The 21995-nt window shown below is 43.0% G+C and overlaps 1 protein-coding gene across 3 annotated transcripts in view; it reads left to right on the top strand.

Annotated features, from left to right (window-relative positions):
* The window catches only part of LRP6 (LDL receptor related protein 6), a 103243-nt gene that overhangs the window by 12922 nt on the left and 68326 nt on the right, over nt 1-21995 (top strand). For 2 of the 3 annotated variants that reach the window (XM_081005410.1, XM_081005409.1), the window contains exons 2-3: nt 948-1341; nt 19577-19774. In XM_081005410.1, coding sequence (XP_080861536.1) covers nt 948-1341; nt 19577-19774 — 592 coding nt within the window. The remainder of the gene's footprint in view (nt 1-947; nt 1342-19576; nt 19775-21995) is intronic. The other variant, XM_081005411.1, reaches the window with a different exon arrangement.

Here is a 21995-nt window from a genome sequence, read left to right as displayed (position 1 = left end):
GCACTAAAATGTCAATTTCTTACAAGTGCAGAATTAATATTATGTGGCAGCTGCAACTATGCCAATTCTATAGGTCAGAGCAGCAGACTGGTTGTATATGGACTAATTTGCCCATCATGTGATTATTACCTAATTGCAAATGAGCTTGTGACATATTCAGTGTGGTTCCTGGAACTGGAAAATTTGCTAGGGAATAAAGAGAGTTGTCTAGTTTTGGATGAGCCTTGTTTCCAGGCAACCAGGCAGAGAAACGTATTTTGGCCCCAAATAAGATAGGTGTGAGGTTTGTGCATGTGTTCCCTCGCATTCTCTTGTGTGTTGCTAACTTTTGATGACTGCATACAAACAAAATTGCTTTGCTGCATGAGACATTCAGTCTTCATCTGGGGCCAACCAGAGGTGTCTGGAAATTCATAAGCAACTTGTGGGTCATCAGAAGTATACTGCCTCTAAATGCATAGGCTCTGTTCAGCTATCCTCCTTAGTAAAGCGCCTTTGACAGATCTATTCTCTGTGAATTTATCAAATCCCACTTAAAACAATCTAAGCCAGTGCACATTTTTACTATTTGTGGCAGAACAACCTATCATTTAATGATGTGTGGTGTGAAGAAGTGCTTTTTGTCTTGTTGTCCAGACCCTAGGGCTGGTCAGCTTAATTGTGTGTCTCCTGTGTTGTTACCTTATGAGTGGAGGAGAAAGACTATATCCATTCTTACTTGCAAAGCTCTTACAGTGTTAAGAGTGAGTCATTGAAGTTGTTGTAACTATGATCACGATCACCTGTGATTTCAAATCCCTCATATTTTTTAGAAAGGTGATAACACTGGAAGTTCTTTTTTAATAAAAATTAAATTAACTTGCTAATTACTTCACGTTGTGACTTGATGTCTGTTGAATCCTTAATTTGTGCAAAGCCCAGCTTAATGCTTTTCTCTTCTTTCCTAGGTTCTCCTCTGTTGCTATATGCAAACCGGCGTGACCTGCGACTGGTAGACGCTGCACAGGTGAATGAGAATGCTACAGTTGTGGTGGGTGGCTTGGAGGATGCAGCTGCTGTGGACTTTGTATTCATCCACAGCTTGATATACTGGAGTGATGTAAGCGAAGAAGCCATTAAGCGAACAGAATTCAACAAATCAGGGAGTGTGCAAAATGTGGTTATTTCTGGGCTTTTATCACCTGATGGGCTAGCTTGTGATTGGCTAGGCGAAAAACTATACTGGACGGATTCTGAAACAAACCGGATTGAAGTTTCCAATTTAGATGGATCTTTGCGAAAAGTTTTATTCTGGCAAGAATTGGATCAACCCAGAGCAATTGCCTTAGATCCTGCAAGAGGGTAAGTTTTATTGTCCTTTAAAACTCTTGGTTGAGTGTGGGGCACCTTTTGCTAGCTTGGTAGAAGTTCCTAGGAAAAGAGTACAGATCAAAATTCATTTTGCTACAGCATTAGCTGCCAAAGCCTATATTCCAGTTGCAGTGTAATGGTGCTTATTACTAGGTGAACCTTTCTTGCAGAATGTCCTCTTTCTGAACTTCTGTTTGTGTCCTGAAAAGCTGTTCAGTTATCAAACAAACTAATAAGACTAAATATGTTAGTATATTATTTACTTGAGGGGTTGTCATGCACAGTGTCTATTCTGCGTGTGTCAGGAGTCACGCCTTTAGTATATCAGGACCTGCACTTTGGAACTTCATGCCTATTGACATTAGGCAGGTGCTATTATTGTATTCTTTTTAAAGCTTGTTGAAAATGTTTCTCTTTTGGGAGGCCTATTCACACACGATTGGCCACATATTTTATTGTGTTGCATTGTTTTTAGATGTTTTTAACAAGTTTAAAATATTTTTAACATGTTTTGTTTAATTTTTTTATGTTATTTTTATTACAGGAGTGTTTGCCATCAGCTTCTTTGGTAGGAAGGGCGGGATATAAATCTGATAAATAAAAATACAGTGGTACCTTGGGTTACAAGCACTTCGGGTTACAAACACTTCAGGTTACAAACTCGGCTAACCTTGGGTTAAGAACTTTACTTCAGGATGAGAACAGAAATCGCGCGGCGCCAGCGAGAGGTCCCATTAGCTAAAGTGGTACCTCAGGTTAAGAACGGACCTCCAGAACGAATTAAGTTCGTAACTTGAGGTACCATTGTATTTTAAGACTATTGTATTTTAATATTTTGTTGGAAGCTGCCCAGAGTGGCTGGGGAAACCCAGCCAGATGGGCGGGGTATAAATAATAAATTATTATTATTATTATTATTATTATTATTATTATTACTACTACTACTACTACTACTACTATCACCACTGTAAACACCTCCTATCAACCAGCATGGCCAGGGTTCTGGAATGATAGAACTTACAGTGGGAGGGCATCACACTGGCTACCCTTGCTCCAGACAATTAATTTTTAAACTATTCAAAGAACGGTGTGAATCCTTAGAGGTAGATTGCCACTACATTTTAATGAACCTAGAGACATGTTTCTGTTAAAGTCTGCTGGTGCATCAATGAGCTATCTACTTCTATAATGAGAAACTAATGAAGGATTGTTGATTGTGTGTCTAAGGCAGAGCTTTCCAAACTGTGTGCCACGACATGTTAGTGTGTTGGCTGCAGTGTGTAGGTGTGTCAGGCGAACGCTCCCTGTGCTCCTCTGAAGGCTGGAAAGGGATTAGTTTAACCTCCAGTTTGCTAGTAAAACTGAATTTCTGTGTTGGGAAATGATGCATGTCTAAAAAGTATGTCACCAACATGAAAAGTTTGGAAAACTCTAGTCTAAGGCATACTCTCAGTTCATGGTGAAATCGAACAGACCAGTATGAAATGTGTGCATGCTTTTGCACAGTTCCTCAAATCCTTTTCATTGTACAGGGATTCCTTGGCAGACTAATCAAAATGGAAAATGTTCCATGACATTGGTCAAGATGTGAGTTGCTTTCCATGTATGTTTTTTAATAAGTTGGTTAGACATCTTAATTACTGAGCTAAAAACGTGTTTTTTGGGGGGAGAAAAAAGTAACATAGTTTTCTGTGTCTATCTGCACATCAATTCCTATGTGACTACAACACTATCCCTTATTCATATGGTATTAATTGCAACTCATAAAAACCTACTGTGGGCTACAAGATTTATTAACTTCCTTGAAATTGTCATTTTAAGTGTTGCCAGCAGCTCATTAGTAACATTTTTGGGGCTTCACTCAGTTTTTTGTGTCTTCACCTTGTTGTCACTTTGACACTGAAGTGGTTTTGACAGGTGAAATGCTAAACTTGTTAAATGGCTCAAAGGTTGTGTAGAATTGTGTATTACTTTGCATGTATGGACACTTACCAAGTTCTGTGAACTTTGCATTGAATCATGACTAAATGATCTGTTACTTGCACATATGTAGCTGTACTGTCACATAAACATTTCGGGAAACAAGTTCCACAGATTTACCGTACGTGGAATTTTCTTTCAAGCTAACATGTTACTTCGTTGGGTATTCATTTCAGTTTTGTCCTTTTTTGTGTTCATTGCTTTAAAGCTGCATTAAGAACAAGCCTTGGTTCCTGAATGTAGGATGCAAATAATAATTGTTGGACTTCTAAAAGTTGTATGTGGTGTCTTGGCTGTTTCACAAAAAGAGTGTGTACTAAGGATGTGGTAGTTTCTATTTTGCAGCTAGGTTTACCAAGTGGATGAAGCTACTGATTTAGCAAAGTCCAATTTCTGCTCCTCACCCAGACTTGTTAGCATGTCCTCCAAAGTTGCTGGCGTTCAAACATTTTACTTGCCTGCATTTTGCACTTCATAACACTTTTTTTAGTAGAAGGCAGACAAGTAAAACATTTTACAGGCAAGATTAGAAATGCAGAAGACTGTCCAGCTCATTCAAAGTGGAGGAAGAGGCTTTGCCTCCTAGGAGAGAATGCAATGGGCTACATGTGGACGTGAGAATTGCGCCATGGACAGACATATTTAAATGGGTCTAGGAAGACTCCCTCACAGAGGGAAGCATTCACTACCCCAAAGAGCCCATTGCCCAGCCCTGTCTGGCCTTTGGTTTTTTGGGAAATGTGAGTTTTAGAATCTTTTTAAATTGTGTATGGAACATTTCCCAATACAGTCTTGTACCTTGGCTGTCGAACGGAATCCGTTCCGAAAGTCCATTCGACTTCTGAAAATGTTCAAAAACCAAGGTACGGCTTCCAATTAGCTGTAGGAGCTTCCTCCACTCAATTTCCTGGGTGTCAAGTACCACCTGTACACCATCTTTTGTCAGTTTTCCTTAATAAGATAACAGGTAGAAAAATTCATGGTTCCCCCCCCCCCCCTATTTTTCTCCATGCTGACAATTTCATGCTGTAACCAATATCTGTGGTTCATTTTGTCATTGTTGCCTTTACCATTGCAGCTTTGGTCTCTCACTCCAGTAGAAATTTATAAATTTTCAAGATTAATTCATCATCCTTTCTTCTTACAAGTTTTTCAAATTCTGAACTCATTTCCGCAAATCCTTTTTCCTTATTATCTCTTTTAAATAACTTGTTCATCTGAAAGTACTGAAACCAATCTACTGTATGATCCAAAAACTGTTCTCTTTTTTTTCAAACAAACTCCTTCTTCTTTAAACTCTATATGATTTTTGTAAGTGGTCCACTTCTCGTCTATGTTCAACCTTTTCAACTGAGATCACCTCAGTTGGTGACATCCATTTTGAGGTTTTTCCCTCTAAAAGATCTTTGTGTCTCTGCCAAACCATGTATATACTTCTTCCTATGACATGGTTTTGGAAACGTTTATGCACCCTTGATTTGCCATAATGCAGCTTTGCATGCCATCCAAAGCGTAGGTCAAAACCTTCTAGGTCTAAAGTGTTGGTATCCATTCTTTCATCCAGCAGAAGCACACTACCTCATAATAAAGTCTGAGGTCAGGAAGGGCAAAAACCCCTCTTCCTCTTATGTCTTGTCAGATTTTTATGATTAATTTGGGGGTTTCTCCCCTCCCAGATGTTGTGAACGTTGTTCACAAAGGCTTTCACTTTGTACTCTCTCTGCCCAACCTTGATTCCTGTTATTTCATCATTTTTTCATATTTCTCTAGTTAATACTTCTAACATTAGGATAAACACAGTGGTGACAGGGACATCTCTGCCTTGTCTCCTTCTTGATACTACATTTTCCCATAACATTACTATTTATTATTAAGTTTGTCCATTGCTCTGTATAAACTGCATTTATCTTGTTGGAGAATGCTGTTCTGAATGCTATAATCTCTATTACTTTCCTCAGGAAGACCCAGGACATGTTGTTAAAGGTCATTTCAGCATCTGGGAATACAGTGGTGCCTCGCAAGACGAAATTAATTCGTTCCGCGAGTTTTTTCGTCTTGCGAAGCACGAAATCCCATAGGAATGCATTGAAATTCAATTAATGCGTTTCTATGGTCAAAAAAAGTCCAAACAAAGCCAAATTTGGTACAACAAGAGTTTATTAAGTGCTCTTTAAAGTCACACATACTGTAAAGAGCATTTCAAAAATTGAAGGAACAATAAATTAAGTTTCTAAACATGACAGAAAAACATTTAAAAATCAACAAAGTGTACAGTACATTTTCTAAGACTGGGGGACAACTCGAAGAAGGTTCCTCTTCCACTCTTTGCTTCTTGCTGAAGAACCTGTCCATGGTCTGCTGCTTCATCCGCCTTTTCAGCACCTCCCTGAAAGGCGACATGACCGTCGTATCAAAAGTGTTCGCTTGGTCATGTGCCACGTGCTTTTTAGGGTGGTGCCGTCTTCAAAAGCCTGCACCTCCTTCCACTTCTGGCAAATGCCCCTCAGTTCTTTGGAGGACGGCCGTTCCTCAGTTGCTTCCTCCTCTTCCAGCGAGGCCTGCTCCTGCGCAACCTCTGCCTGCAGTTCAACCAGCTCCTGGGTGGTCAGCTCGTGGTCGTGCTCCTCCACCAGCTCGCTGACGTCCTCCTCTGTGACCTCCAGACCCATGGTCCTCCCCAAGGCAACAATGTCCTGCACCACTGTTGACTCTGGTGCATCAGAGTCACTTGGTGCCACACAGTCCGGCCACAGGCTGCGCCAAGCGCAATTCAAATTTCTCTGGCTGATCCCGTTCCAGGCCGTGGTGATCATCTTCAAGCAGGTGACGATGTTGAAGTGGTCCTTCCAGAATTCCCGCAGGGTGATGGTGGTGCAATCAGTCACCTCGAAGCATCGCCTGAAAAGCTCCTTGGTGTAGAGTTTTTTGAAATTGGCGATGACCTGCTGATCCATCGGCTGGAGCAGTGGCGTGGTGTTAGGCGGCAGGAACATGATGTTGATGAAGCTGAACTCCTCCAACAAGTCCACCTCAAGGCCTTTAGGATGAGCAGGAGCATTGTCCATCAGAAGCAAAGCCTTCTGAGAGCCAGTGTGGTGTAGTGGTTAAGAGCGGTAGTCTCGTAATCTGGGGAACCGGGTTCGCGTCTCCGTTCCTCCACATGCAGCTGCTGGGTGACCTTGGGCCAGTCATACTTCTTTGAAGTCTCTCAGCCCCACTTACCTCACAGAGTGTTTGTTGTGGGGGAGGAAGGGAAAAGGAGATTGTTAGCCGCTTTGAGACTCCTTAAAGGGAGTGAAAGGCGGGCTATCAAATCCAAACTCTTCTTCTTCTTCTTCTTCAGCGGCAGGTCGTTGTCCAGCAGGTACTGTTTGACAGCAGGGCCAAAAGCAAGATTGACCCAGTCCACAAACAGCACACGTGTGACCCAAGCCTTGCTGTTGGATCGCCACATGACACTCAGCCGCTCCTTGTCGACCTTGTGTTTCTTGAAGGCCCGTGGGTTCTCCAGGTGGTACACCAGCAGGGGCTTGATCTTCAGGTCGCCGCTTGCGTTGGCACAGAAGAGCAGGGTCAGGCGGTCCTTCATGGGCTTGTGGCCAGGCAACTTGGCCTCCTCCTGTGTGATGAAAGTCCTTTTGGGCATCCTCTTCCAAAACAGCCCGGTCTCGTCACAGTTGAAGACCTGCTGTGGAACGTAGCCCTCCGTCTTCACAACCTCCAGGAACTCCAAGGCAAAGTCTTCAGCCGCAGGAACATCAGAACTGGCAGCCTCTCCATGCCTGACCACGCTGTGGATTCCAGATTTTGCCTTGAACCGGTCAAACCAGCCTCTGCTTGCCTTGAAGACTTCTGGCTCGCCTGAGGTTCCTGGCTGTTCCCTGATGAGGTCTGCGTGCAAGGCCTTGGCCTTCTCACAAATGACGGCCTCAGTCACTGTGTCTCCTGCACGCTGCTTCTCTTCTAACCAGATGAGCAGCAACTTCTCGACCTCCTCCAGAACAGCTGGGCGGTTCTTCACGATCCTGGTGACTCCCTTGGCTGCATCAGTCGCAAGGATCTTCTCCCTCATCTTCAGGATGGTCCCGATGGTCGATGGGTTCCTGCCGTACTCCCTGGCGAGGTCCGTCACACGCATTCCACCGTCGTGCTTCCAGATGATCTCCTTCTTCATTTCCAGCGTCACCTTCTCCTTCTTCCTCTCGCCGGCCTCCGCAGCAGCAGCAGTCTTCTTGGGTCCCATGGCAGCACAGCTGTTACCTTCGTAAACTCAGAAAAAGAAAAAGAAAATCAGCCATTCAAACCCAGAACCAAGTCCTTGAATTCCAAACACCCAACCCAAAATCCAAAACCCCCCAAAAAAGTTTTAAAAGTTTAACTTATGAAATGGCTGCAAATCACCAAAGTCTTCAAAATCCTCAAATGGCTGCAAAAGAAGTTTTGGGAAAGCTTTAAAAATCACCAAAGTCTTCAAAAACCTCAACTGTTCCCCCAGCCCCTCCCCAACTGTTGCAAACCCCTCCCCAACTGTTGCAAACCCCTCCTCAACTGTTCCCCCATCCACCCAGCACACAGAAATTCAAACCCAGAATTTTTTTCAAAAAAACCCAACATGGCCCAATGGTCACAGAAAATCATAAAAATGCAGAAAAAACCACACAAGCTCCCAGATTCTTGCAAACCCCTCCTCAACTGTTCCCCCATCCACCCAGCACACAGAAATTCAAGCCCAGAATTTTTTTTCAAAAAAAAATAGACATGGCCCAATGGTCACAGAAAATCATAAAAATGCAGGAAAAAACCACACAAGCTCCCAGATTCTTGCAAACCTCTCCCCAACACCAAGTCCTTGAATTCTAAACACCCCAACCCAAAATCCAAAAACCCCCAAAAAAGTTTTAAAAGTTTAACTTACCAAACAGCTGCAAAAGAAGTTTTGGAAAAGCTTCAAAAATTCAGCAAACTCTTTAAAAAGCTCAAAAAGGCCACCACACCGCATGCAATGTGTTGCTCCTCGAAGTCAAGTCGCAACTGCACCTCTTCCAGCAATGCACCCTGGGTATTAACGGTTTTACGAAAAAGGAAACAAACTTGCAAGACGTTTTTGTCTTGCGAAGCAAGCCCATAGGGAAATTCGTCTTGCGAAGCAACTCGAAAACGAAAAAACCTTTCGTCTTGCGAGGCGTTCGTCTTGCGGGGCACCACTGTAGTTCTTGGGTTGGAGTATATCCTGATTTTGTTTGGGGAAGAGAGTAATGTAAGAATTCTTCCACAATGTTGGTGTCATTCTCCCTTGTAAAATTTCATTCATAAGATCTTTAAGGGGAGTGGATAATGTTTCTCTTAATGTTTTGTAATAGCGGCTGAAAGTCCTTCTGGACCAGGCTATTTGCCAGACTTTGCCTGCCATATTGATTTGTATGCTGTTGGTGGATTCTTGTTGTTTTATTGTTGGGCAGTATATGTGATAAAGGGGAGCCATGCCGGAGTTTTAATATGCTAAAGAGACTCCATAAGCCAACTTTGCAGGAGACAAAGCCACTTCCGGCCTGCCCAGGAGGTGGGGTTGCGGGCTTCACGCCCACCCCACGTGAGCGGGGGCTGGTTTCAGCCCCCGCGAGAGCAGGGGAATCCCGGCCGTGTTGTCCACCCAGCCAGCCAATCAGGTGGCTGGGGGGCGTGGCCTGCCCCATTTAGGGCCGGCGTGGCCGGGGCTCGCCCTCTTTTGCCGGCTAGCCCCCACGTTTTTCCCACCCTCCCTCCCTTTAGGTAGGTTTCTGACTTTGCTATGGACTTCGGTCTGTCGCCACAAGGGGCATGGTAGGAATTTTTCCCAATTGGCAATTTATAGCCATTCAGTTTTTCGCCTACCTCGTAGCAACTCGTCTCAACTTCTCGGCATTGGCGGTTAGGCATTGGTAAGAAGGGGATTAGAGGATGGGGGGGGGGGGAGGAACGCCATCACCTCCCCCCAGAGAATGAAGGGTGGTCCGATAAAGGACTCTGGGGGGCGTGGCCCTGTCCGAAGCCTATGGAGGTGTGGACCTAAGGCACGCCCCCGAGCGGTGACCCGGGGGAGCTCCTAGTTGACGTGCCTCAGCAGGAGACTCCCCCCTCTGGTGTTAACCCTTCCCGTGTCTCCAGCAAATGGGCTGGAGCCGGATAGTCGATAGGACCAATGCCTAAGCCAATGCCTCTCATTCCTGAATTCAATAAAGTTGTGGCCTAATTCGCCCATTTAACCTTAAATTCTGGTGTCTGGTGTCTTTATTTATCCTTGGTGGGGGGCGGGAGACAAAGCAAACTGTCCTGCAATCCAGCAGATTCCAAAGACAGCAGCAACCTATTTTTGACCCACCCACCTCCACCTCTCCCTTTGCCCCCTCTGCCTTTGCTCAGCTGTTAATGAGGCACACATTTTAGCTTGCTTTCCCTTCCTTGCTTCTAGATAGGAGAGGGTGAATCTCAACCTCCTCCAAGTGGTCATCTCCCTCCACCCCCTTAATTCAGAAGAGAAGGGGTGTGTATGGATGTGCTTTTAAGCAAAGTGAGCTTTGCTTCTGGAGAGAGGGAAGGGAATCAAGGAAGTGGGGGTTGCTTTCTTATTTTGACAACTAATTTACTTCCTCCATTTGTGGGCATTCCTGTCTTATTTACATAATGAGGCGCTGGAAGTCTGCTTTTGAGAGGTTTGTGACCTCTTCTCTTCCCCCAACCCCTAATATTTAGGAAAAATATCATGGAATAATATTTAGGAGGATTATATGACATTTTAAAAATTTAACACATTTAAGCCCACTTTGTAAGTCTGACTTCTCCTTGTTTTATTGTAATGAATCTCATAATATTGGAGTCCCATTGCCTGGGGCAAGAAAACACTCATGATAGGACATGGTGCCCATCAAGGGACAGTTGGAGGATGGTGCTCACATTAATCTTTTAATGCTTTAAGAGAGTCGCAAATTCTGGATATTAAAAGGAAGGCCTGCAAAATGCATTAACATTTGTTTGCCATGGTAAATGTGGTACAAAACCTTTCATGTAACAGGATTTTTGAAGGCTCGTCTGTACAGGCAGTCCTGCAAAAAAAGTTATCTTGTGATTGGAGAGGTACTGCTCAAAAATAATGAAATAGGCTGCAATCTCAATCCCATCTGTCTGGATCTATTTCAGTAGGATCTGTTTCTTGGTAGAAATGGTTAGGATTGTGCTGTTAGGCCTGTTCTTCTAAGAAGTTGGATATAATAGACATATTTAACTGCGACTGCAGTACCTGCTGAAGCAGTGACATAACATATTGAGCTGGCATTGAATAGGGACAAAGTGAGTGCAGCCATGTGCCAACGCAGCTGACGCCCACTATGCGATGAGCAGCAACAACATGAAGGCTTCTTTCCCTCAGTCTCTGCACAGCCCCCTCTAAGTTACATGAGGGTCTGGCGCCCTTGTATGTGAGCAGTTGCTGCGGAGATTTTTTGGTTTGAACATTAAAGTTTTTGGGATGACCTTGTAAAATGGGTGATAAAAAGAAACGGATGATCAAATCATAACAATGAAAAACAGATTAAAGCGTCCAGTTTGTTGAAAACTCTCAGTCGGGAACAATGGTTTTTCAAGAAAGCAAAGACAGAAAATGAGGCGGCTACTAAGGTTAGTTTTCAGATTTTTTTAAAAATTGCTGCTGCTGGGAAGTCTTTTACTGAAGATGACTTCATAAAGAAGTGTTTGCTGACTACACTTTCTGGATTATGTCCCGATCAAAAAGTGTTTTTGAGAATTAAGTTTGTCCTGTATGACAGTGCAGCGAAGAGTAGCTGATATATCCAATAACTTTAACGATCAGTTTAATCAGAAGGCAAATGAATTCAGTTATTGGCAAAATAGTTTAATCATTAATTATACCTTTACTTGGAAAGTGAGTTGCTAAAAACCTAACTTCGGTCCAAAGAAGTTTAGCCTATTTTAATTTTTGCCCCTACCTACAGTGGTACCTTGGGTTATAAACACCTTGGGTTACAAACACTTTGGGTTACAAACTCTATTAACCCAGCAGTAGTGCCTCGGATTAAGAACTTTGCCCCAGGATGAGAACAGAAATCATGCAGCGGCAGCGGGAGGCCCCATTAGCTAAAATGGTACCTCAGGTTAAGAACGGATTCAGGTTAAGAATGGACCTCCGGAATGAATTAAGTTCATAACCCAAGGTACCACTGTACTGCCAAGTTGTGCGTTTCTGTTCTGTGGGTTGACTTTTGAATGGTATTGTCTATTTTACCCTTTCTCCTGAAGCTTAGCAATCAGTAAGTGAAGCTATTCAGGGTACTGGCTTTTTCTGTCATGGCTATTCAATTACTGAATACCTAACCTCATTAGACTGAACTGTTTACTTTTGCTGGTCTTCAAAATGAGACAAACAATGTTATTCTCCTATACTTTTGTAAGCAGTACATATATTTGTTTTCTAGTGTGCATATTTTAGAACTTGTGCCGGAGTGCCAGAGGTAAGGTGGTGACAAGGCGGGGGGTCAGAGCTGGGCACTCAAAGCAAACGTTTTGTGGGTGCCTGGGCCTCCAGGGTCTCCGGAGCTGGCACCACTGCCATGGAGTTTTGAAGGTTGTGCTTCACATAATTGTTTTCAAACTCTTCTCACAATGTGGTCTACAAACCGGTGTTGGACAATGTATTGATACATTGCCTAGCCCTATTAATCAGGGTTGGGAAAATAATTCTAACTTCCTAGGCACCACCTGGAACCAAACTATTAGGTTGTTAGCATACTTAGGAATCAAACGTTTTGTGTCTCTTTTTGTAGGAAATGTATACTTTTTGTGCATTCTGCAATTTCCATTTTTATTCAATTTATTGATTTGTTTATTTGCAACAAAGAGCAGGAGAGTTTGCATAGACTAGCAGTGCAACTTCAGACATTGGTGGGAGACCCGTGTCTGGATGAACCTGGACTGTCACCTTTCATTCTCCTCTCTGATCCCTTTCTCATCTTGCACTGTTGATCCATAGGAATTTGAGCACTCTGGGGAATTCCAGTTTTCCCTCTTTGCCAGGGCTCTTCTTGGTTGGTAATTAACAGTGTGATGTGTAAATAGTTCCTTGTACAGTGGTGCCTCGCAAGACGAAATTAATTCGTTCCGCGAGTTTTGTTGTCTTGCGATTTTTTTCGTCTTGCGAAGCACGGTGTTGGAAAAGTTTTGGAAAAGCTTCAAAAATCACCAAAGTCTTTAAAAACCTCAAAAAAGGCTACCACACCGCGTTCTATGAGTTGCTCCTCGAAGTCAAGTCGCAACTGTATTAACGGTGTTAAGAAAAAGGAAACAAACTTGCAAGACGTTTCCGTCTTGCGAAGCAAGCCCATAGGGAAAATTGTCTTGCGAAGCAGCTAAAAAAAACCAAAACCCTTTCATCTAGCGAGTTTTTTGTCTTGCGAGGCATTCGTCTTGCGAGGTACCACTGTAATATGTTTCTTCTTTTTACAGTTATATATTGTTTCTAAAGACACTAGACACTTGGACTGGGGATGAATCTGTTTCTATTAGTCTGAATAGAATTGTGATAGAGCAAATGCTTTGCATACTGTAAGTTGCTGATTCAGTCTTTTGCATCTCTAGTTAAAGGATCTTGGGTATCAGATCTGGGGAAGAATCTTTCCCTGACAACTTGGAACACTCCATGATAAAAGGAGTAGGCCAGTTCAGACTATAATTCCCATCAGTCCCAGGCAGCATGAGCAGAAGTTGCAGTCCGAAACATCTGGATGGAATGAGGTTAGCAAAGGCGGGAGTAGCCAGTACTAGGCTAGATGAATCAATTATCTGACTGACTGAAATCAGCATCATATGTTTGCTTTATTTTTAAAGAAACATTTCTAACCCATTCTTCATCACAAGCAATATTCCTCCTTTGACAAACCTTTGTGGTAAATTCACATTAGTTGCTCTCATTAGCAGTGACATCTCATATTTCCCCACTATATAGAATTAATTTAAGATGCATTGCTATACTAATTTTGCTGATCTATTACTAATATTCTGCTGCAGTCTTCAATGGGAATGGCAAATGGCATTTGTGTTGTTGCTTCTTGGCAATGGAACAGGATGGGAAGTTGGAACTCATAATATGGTTCTCATTTAAGCAAGTTCTCTTTCCTCTGACATTCCCTTTTGAAGTTGAAATGAATGTTCATAGTCTGAAGGTTCTGACAAGATTGGCTGCTTAGCATGTCTCATAAGGAGTTATGCAGGGGATGCACACAATTATTGGCATGCATTTGGTTCCCTTCCCTTTTATTATTATTTTTCTTTCCAGATGACTTTTTAATATCTCCCAGATCACTTCTCTCAGCCTGCTATTGAAAGTCATGTGTTACATTAAGAAATCTTACACCATTGGTGAACATACATATAGCAGTGATATATAAACATGTTGCTCAATAGTTTTAAGCCTGTGGGTTTTGGTGTATCCTCATCTCTTGCTGGCCTATCCTAATCTTCTATTCGTTTTACTGCCTCAAGCACAGTCACTCTCTTTGTATATTTACAGTGGTACCTCAGGTTACAGACGCTTCAGGTTACAGATGCTTCAGGTTACAGACTCCGCTAAACCAGAAATAGTACCTCGGGTTAAAAACTTTGCTTCAGGATGAGAACAGAAATTGCGCAGCAATGGCGCGGCGGCAGCGGGAGGCCCCATTAGCTAAAGTGGTGCTTCAGGTTAAGAACAGTTTCAGGTTAAGAACGGACCTCCAGAACGAATGAAGTTCTTAACCCGAGGTACCACTGTACTTTCTTTTCTTACAGTGACCACAACCTGGTATGATCCAAAATGAAGAATATGCTTTTAAATAGGGGGCAATCTGCTTTTGCATATGTTTAATGTCCTCTTCAACTACAAGTCAAGGTGACAAAATAGATATTGCGTTAAACCCAATTTCTTCTTGTTGGTTGTTTCACAGATATTTTTGTCTTGTAGATATATAGTAACTCCTGTGAATAAATCTTAAAGGTAGAGAAATGACAGCTGTTAACTAGATTAGTTTCTACTCTGGAGATCTAAAAAGTCTAGAGTGAGGCGGTTGGAGTAAAGCCCAGATGAATCAAAACAAACGATGAACTAAATCACTTTAAATGAATTTTGAGAAAGATTTGTATATTGTACAGATACATATTACATAATAAGATTTATTTTTATCGTACAGTTTAAAATGCAACTGGAGCAATGAACCTTTATAAACAAGGGTACAACAAGACAAGCAACGCTTTGTATTCATCAATCGTGAGATCACTTGAACCCTTCCCTTCATTACACAGTCATTAGATGGATTTAAACAGATTTTTATAAGAAGAGGTAATGTGAGAAATGGCTTTTTGGCTTTGAAGAGAAATAATATTTTAGGCCCACCTTGTGTTGTTCAGTTATAATAGAACCAGAAAGAAGACAGAACAAAAAAAAAAGGGGAGGTGCACCTGAATATCTTCTTATAGAAGGCACCTTCATTTTCACAAGAGTCTACATAGATATCAGTGAATTCTTGCCATATTGCTGTGAATTTGTCCCTTTTTTAGGGTTGCCATATGTTAAGAGGTCAAAATCTGGACTCAAAAAGTCGCAGCACTTTTTTAGGGCAATCGTCCAATAGTCCCTCTGCTGTAGCTGATCCAGAGCCTGAACTAGAGCCCGGGCTGCCCACGCCAGAGCCCAGGTTGTCCAGAACCTGAACCAGAGCGCAGGTCACGTGTGCGCGCATGTGCGCGCACACACACACGCACACACATATATAAAGATCCAGGACAGTTGCTTTAAAATGTAACACACACACACACACACAATGGGCATGTAGGACCCCCAAGAGAAGACACGTCCAGGAATTCCTGGTTGTATGGCAACTCTGCTTTTTTGTAATTTTTATCTGCTGCCAAAGCTGGCATGTCCTGAATCCATTTATTTACTGATGGGCCTTTTTGTTTATTATAAAGGTACCGTCATGTTTGTCTGTGCCCCCCCCTTAAACTGATTCTCTCCACATTTGGAATGGGAATAGAAGGGTTCTCAGTCACTCACCCCCTTAAGAATATGGAGGTTTTTACTCCTCTTCTTGCCTCAACAAGAACTTAGTTTCAATATCCATTTAAATGTTCACTTAAACTCCTCTTCTTAGCGATCCTTTGACATCTGATAAATTCAATCTCAGTCCTTTACATTTCTTCTCCTGTATAATTTTTCCTTGCAGTGAGTGCTTAGACCACATTGGGGGGACCTCCTTTTTTCCTCCCATTGTGTTGTCAGATTAAAGTCTGTCAAATTTTACACTGATCAGGTAAGAATTTCGTTTGTTAATAAGTGGAAAATTTACCACTTGATGCTCAGAGTTTCTCGCCATGGGGCAATAGATGTTTCTTGCGCTGGAGTTTTATTCCGCCCCGTTCCTTGTGAAGTGGCAAAGAGACCGGGGAGCTGCTTAAAAGGTGCCACCGAATCTTCTCCGGGCTCAAGACTCCCTCTTGAGCTTTTTGGGGATACGCAGCGCCTTCGCGTTTCCTCCTAAACCCCTTCCAACGTTTGGGTCCTTCTCTGAGGAGCAAACTCGCGCCCCGACACCATTATGCAGCAAACTGGAAGTCTCCTTGAAGACCCTGCCTGTCTCCAGTAGAGGAGAGTCATCCCAATCAGGAATGTCGTTCCCCCATCTGTAAACTGAAATTCACAGTAATAAAAATTTCCTTGTTTTAAATGCAAGAACAATAAGCCTGCAAACAACATTCAATAAAAGTACCTTAAAATGGAGAAAAACGCAACTATATATCACAAACAAAACTGACAAGTGTACAAAAGAATAAAAAGTCCATTAAAGCTTGGGTAACCGCTTAAGTTTTAAACAGCTATCATTACTGTCCTAGCTGCAGGAATTAACTGAGGTAGGGCATTCCAAAAGGTGGGTACTGCTGCCAAGAAGGGCTTATTCCTGCGCTGTCACCAAGTGACAATTCACAATTTTATTATTCTATTGTATAATTTAGTTGAGATTCCTGTATCACAGCGGGTTGGACTTGATGACCCTCGGGGTCCCTTGCAACTCTACAATTCTATGATTCTATGTTGTAGAATGAGCAGCAGGGTCTCCTTCGCTTTGCCTGTACCTGGGGCAGTGGTCTGCAAGTTGTGCAGGGCTTTAAATTACAGCAAAACCTTCAACATCCCTTGGGAGCTAATAGACAGCCAGTGCAGATATTTCAACACTGGTGTAACATATATATGTTACTTATAACTCATTTATAAGTTGAATACATAATTTTGTCTCCATTACATGCTAACAGCTGAAAGTCATTTGCATCTCCCCCCTCCCCACTCTTTGAGTCAAGTTCGTTATGTTGACATGATATAAATGAAAATTGACATCTTGCAATGAAGTGTTTGTGTGAATCTTTTTTTTAAAAAAACTAGATGTAAACTTAAAATAGCAGGAAACAAAATTTTCAAGGTTTATTTTTGGAGATGTTTAAAAACATAAAATTATTTTTAAAAATAGCAGATCAATAGAATTTAATTGTATGCCCTTTCCTCTTTCAATAAAAGAAACACAAAACTTCTCTTGACCCTGTTTGTTTTATAAGATTGAAGGAACACTTATTTATTACCCTTCCTCTAGTCCTAGCTTGATAAAGATTTCCCTTATTTCCCTTATTTAAATGGGTCTTGCAAATGAAACCACTTGTGTGATAAATAATAGGAGCTGTGGGTTTTTATTTCCTATTTGTCATATCTCTGAACTCCTATTTTTGTTGCCATCAATTTTGATTTTAATTAATTATTATAATGTTTTTATAATGTTGCACTATTTTAGTGTTGTTAGCCGCCCTGAGCCCGGCTTCGGCTGGGGAGGGCGGGATATAAATAAAATTTATTATTATTATTATTATTATTTTATTTTGTATGCATAAGTAGGTGGTGTTCATTCTTACTGAGAAAGCTGGTGAGTGACGTCATCAGGGACGTCCAACTCCCAAGAGACTGTGATCTACTCAGAGAATAAAAAACTGGCATTGAGCTTTTTTTTTTAGGGAGGAAAGGCAAAGTTGTTGAGCTCTTTGGGGGTTCTTTAGGGAGATGAGGAAAAAGTCACTCACCGAAAGATCGATCAGAGGAAACAAGCAGCCTCACAGGGAAAACTCTGTCTTCCGTTCTAGCAATCATGCACAAATGGAGGGCAGGGCTGGATCCTCTTTTTCCCACGCAAACCCAAACCTCCCGAGGATCGACCAGTCTATCGCAGTTGACCAGTTGGACACCCCTGACTTACATGAAGAGCATTGGCTACATGTGATAATTGCTTGCATTGTACAGTGGTACCTCTAGTTGCGGAGTTAATCCGTTTCAGGGTGCCGTTCGCACCCCAAAAGGTCCACAACTAGAGCGCTTCTTCCGCGCATGTGCGCGGTGCGATCGAGCACTTTTGCGCATGCATGAAGCACACAGATCACTTCTGCACATGTGTGTGTGGCGAACCCGGAAGTAAACACTTCTGGGTTTGCCGCGTTCGTAAGCTGAAAGTCCGTAATGAGCGGAACGCAACTAGAGGTACCACAGTACATGTGTTTTCAACTTGGATGCCGTGTGCATTTAATATTGAAAAATTGATGGCTGCTTAGTGATAGCTGTCAATGAACAGGATCCCTTGCTCTTTCCTTACATAAAAGCCACATCATTTATTTTGCTACCTGTTATATTCCTTCATTGTTCCAGAACCTTTCCAGAGCTTCCCACTTAATGGGGAGTGGAAGGAACTCAATGCACTTTGAGAAATGTATATGTATGATACAAATAAATGCAAATTCATTTGCTGTGTGTATCCCACATTGATTGCATTTTAAAGTGTATCTTTAAAATATATAGAATATAATGCCTGAAGAGATTAGCTGTATTTCCAAGAGACTGCCATTTTCTCATTAAGAAAAGGCGGAATATTAATAAATAGAAGGTAGAACATACAGTGATGACTCATTGTTGTTTTGCACTGCTGTCTAGGATATTGTTCAAGCTAGAATGATTTGCACCGTGTGATGCGGTGCATGTTTCTAATAGCCTAAGTGTGGAGAAGACTTTGTGCCGTTTATGTCTGGCATATGAAGCCTGAAAAGGCCCCACTGAGGTATATGAAAAAGCACTTTCTTAGTGTTCCTGATGTTGGAAGACATAGTGAATTTTAACAAACTGTAGAATCAATTTTCTAATCTTAATTCCAATCATGGGAGGGGCTGTGGCAAAATGTTTTTCAGGAACCTTCAGCTTTTATTTTAAAAAGAAAAAAGCAAACCTCCGAGTCTCACCCTTTTTAGTCCTGGAAATATACAGGAAAATGTTGTTGCTAAGATATTTGTTTGCTCTCAGCACTCCAGCCACTAAGACCAAGAGCATAGTTGCCTGTTTCTTTCTTAAAATTTATAACTATACTTCTGAATACCTAGCAGGTAGCAAGTATGCAGAAACCACTACCTTACTTTCATATTCATAGGACCATGTTTGGCGCATCCTATTTTGCCTCCTTGTCATTCTGCTGTCTGCTGCCAAAGCCTCCCTGGATGGTGTGGGAGTGCCCATGAAGTGGAGACCAGGATGGTGGGTTCTGGCAAGTTTCTGCACAATCTTGTGGAGTGCACAAGATCTCGGAAGATTTCAGTGGAAGCTGGCAACGGCGGGGTGGGCGGGACATCTGCCAGGGCGCTGCATCTTGTGGTTCTGTCGCTTGAGGCAGCTGCCTCACCCTACCTTATGGGTGGGCCAGAGCTGCATAGGGCCACCCAAGTTCGGTGGTATTAGTGGATGAAAAGATGATAGAGACTTTCAGCAGTGTTGTCCATATTATAACCTTGCCGTCCCAGTTGCACCTGAAAGGCCCATTCACTTGACAGTGGTTCTGAAAATGTGTTGATTTTTATGTTTTAATGTTTAATGTTGCCATTATTTTCAGTCTATTACTACCTAATAATTTTTCCACAGTTTTATTTTTCATGTGACCATATATTATCTGCTACTGTGCAAAGTTGGTTTGAGTACTGTTTGGCAGAAAAGTGGTATAAAAGCTTAATTAAAATGTCTATAATATATAGCTCAGGGTGAAAGAGAATTCACATAATCCGAGTATTGATTATTATTTGTTCCTCCCATTGATTGGAAGAAGGTCTTGAAGGGTATGGGGAAAATGTGCATAATATCTGATTTCCCTTTAAAAAACAATAGGTTCATGTACTGGACAGACTGGGGAGAAGTGCCAAAGATAGAACGTGCTGGGATGGATGGCTCAAGCCGCTCAGTTATAATCAACGCAGATATTTATTGGCCAAATGGATTGACCTTGGATTATGAAGAACAGAAGCTCTATTGGGCAGATGCTAAACTGAACTTCATTCACAAATCAAATCTGGATGGAACAAATAGGTAAGAGTTGTGTTTTGCTTTAAAAAAGGAAAAAAAACTTTGTGATATTGTATTCTAAATAAATACAACAGTGGGACAAGTATATGAACCAATTGAAGCCCTTGAATACCATGTTTATAGTTTGTTAAATTTCAGATGTTTGAGTTTAGAAGCATAATGTAGAGAGAGATCATAATGCAGAGAGAGATCAGACTGCAATTTGCTGAGAATCCCAAAGGGAAACTTCTTAACTTGCTTTATTCAAAAATGAGCCTAAATTAATCTTCATAAAATGTAGTTCTTCAGAGTCTCCCCTACAGTGCTATAGCAATGGTGCCTTTTAAAAGTACCGTATTTTAATCCCCTGCTTGGAAAATATGTGCATGTTGATCAAATGCACAGAAAAAAATAATGTAGGCAGTGCTCTGACTAAATTGGTTTGCTGGGGTGCCCAAAGTGTACTTTAGGTGGGGTCCAATAGCTTGGGCAAGCTCAGTGGAACTTTTGGTGTTTTCCTTTTGAATTGACAGATCTCTATCACATACCACAACCAACCTTTGAAAATTCTTCAATTTCAAAAGATGATTGCCATGTATTATTGGAGGCCCACACATTTTGGCCTGCTTAGGTAGCCAGCCGAAACCAAAATCTGATCTCTAACATTACACTGCACTTTGGAGCTACTTGTAAAATATTAAGAATTTACTGCTTCTGCCCCCCCCCCCCCGCAACCAGTGCTTCCAGTGTGAGTGAAAGAAGCAGCCCCACTTTCCTCATTAGATTAAAATATGTGCTGGCAACTGGCAAGTATCTGTAAATTTATCCATAGCAGAGTTCTGAAATCTACTACAGTGGTACCCCGCAAGACGAACGCCTCGCAAGACGGAAAACCCGCTAGACGAAAGAGTTTTCCGTTTTGGAGGCGCTTCGCAAAACGAATTTCCCTATGGGCTTGCTTCGCAAGACGACAGCCCATAGGGAAATCTCAGGGACAGCGGGGAAGCGCAGCGGGTCTTCCCCACTGTCCTCGGACCTCCTCCGAAGCCTGGCGGCGGGGCGGGGACACCTCCTCCCGCCGCCGCCGGGCTTCGGAAGGCTCCTCCGAAGCCGGGCGGCGGGGCGGGAACACCTCCCGCCGCCGCCGGGCTTCGGAAGGCTCCTCCGAAGCCGGGCGGCGGGGCGGGAACACCTCCCGCCGCCGCCCGGCTTCGGAACGGTGCTCCGAAGCCGGGCGGGGGGGAGGGAACACCTCCCGCCGCCGCCCGGCTTTGGAACGGTGCTCCGAAGCCGGGCGGGGGGGAGGGAACACCTCCCGCCGCCGCCCGGCTTCGGAACGGTGCTCCGAAGCCGGGCGGGGGGGAGGGAACACCTCCCGCCGCCGCCCGGCTTCGGAACGGTGCTCCGAAGCCGGGCGGGGGGGAGGGAACACCTTCTGAAGGCGGGCGGGGGGCGAAAGTCTTTGCTCCCCCCTGCCTGCCTGTCCCGGAGGGCTTTTAAATCGCCCCGGACAGCGGAGAAGTCCTCCGCTGTCCCGGGGCGATTTTAAAATGCCGCCCGCCAGCATTTTAAGATCGCCCGGACAGCGGAGAAGTCCTCCGCTGTCCCGGGGTTTTTTAAAATGCTGGGGGTGGGAAGAAAAGCCCTTGTCCCCCCCCCCCCCAGACTTCAGAAGAGGTCCGGGGACAGACTGTCCCCGGACCTGGCCTGAAGGCGGTTTCCCTAGGAACGCATTAATTGATTTTCAATGCATTCCTATGGGAAACCGTGCATCGCAAGACGAAAAACTCGCAAGACGAAGAGACTTGCGGAACGAATTAATTTCGTCTTGCGAGGCACCACTGTACATTGGTTGTGCCCTTTAAAGACTCATCTAAGCTGAGACTGTCAGAATATAAAATGATAGCCTTCTGCATTACAAATTGCAAACGAAGGGTGGTTTTTCTTGGAGTTATGAAATAATAATAGTTTGCATAACTGTGGCAATGTTCAGTTTGTCCTTGACAGCTGATTTTTCTTTTTGAATTGTAAGTTATTTTGCAACCCAGATATTCGAGCTCTGGAAGATTAGTGTGGCCTCATTTGCACATAACACTAAGATGAACATGGCTTAGTGTGAATGAGCAAACATGCAGCTATATTGCCACTTTACTTCCCCAGTCTTGCTGCTGCCACACAATGCAGAGCTAAGCTATGACTTGGCTTAGCATTATGTGCAAACTTGGGGTCATGGTTTATCTTGCTC

The sequence above is a fragment of the Podarcis pityusensis genome (genome assembly GCF_964106645.2).
Source record: "Podarcis pityusensis genome assembly, chromosome: 5".
NCBI classification, from domain to species: Eukaryota; Metazoa; Chordata; class Lepidosauria; order Squamata; family Lacertidae; genus Podarcis; species Podarcis pityusensis.
The sequence above is the reverse complement of the archived record's forward strand: the minus strand, read 5'-3'. Positions and strand labels throughout refer to the sequence as shown.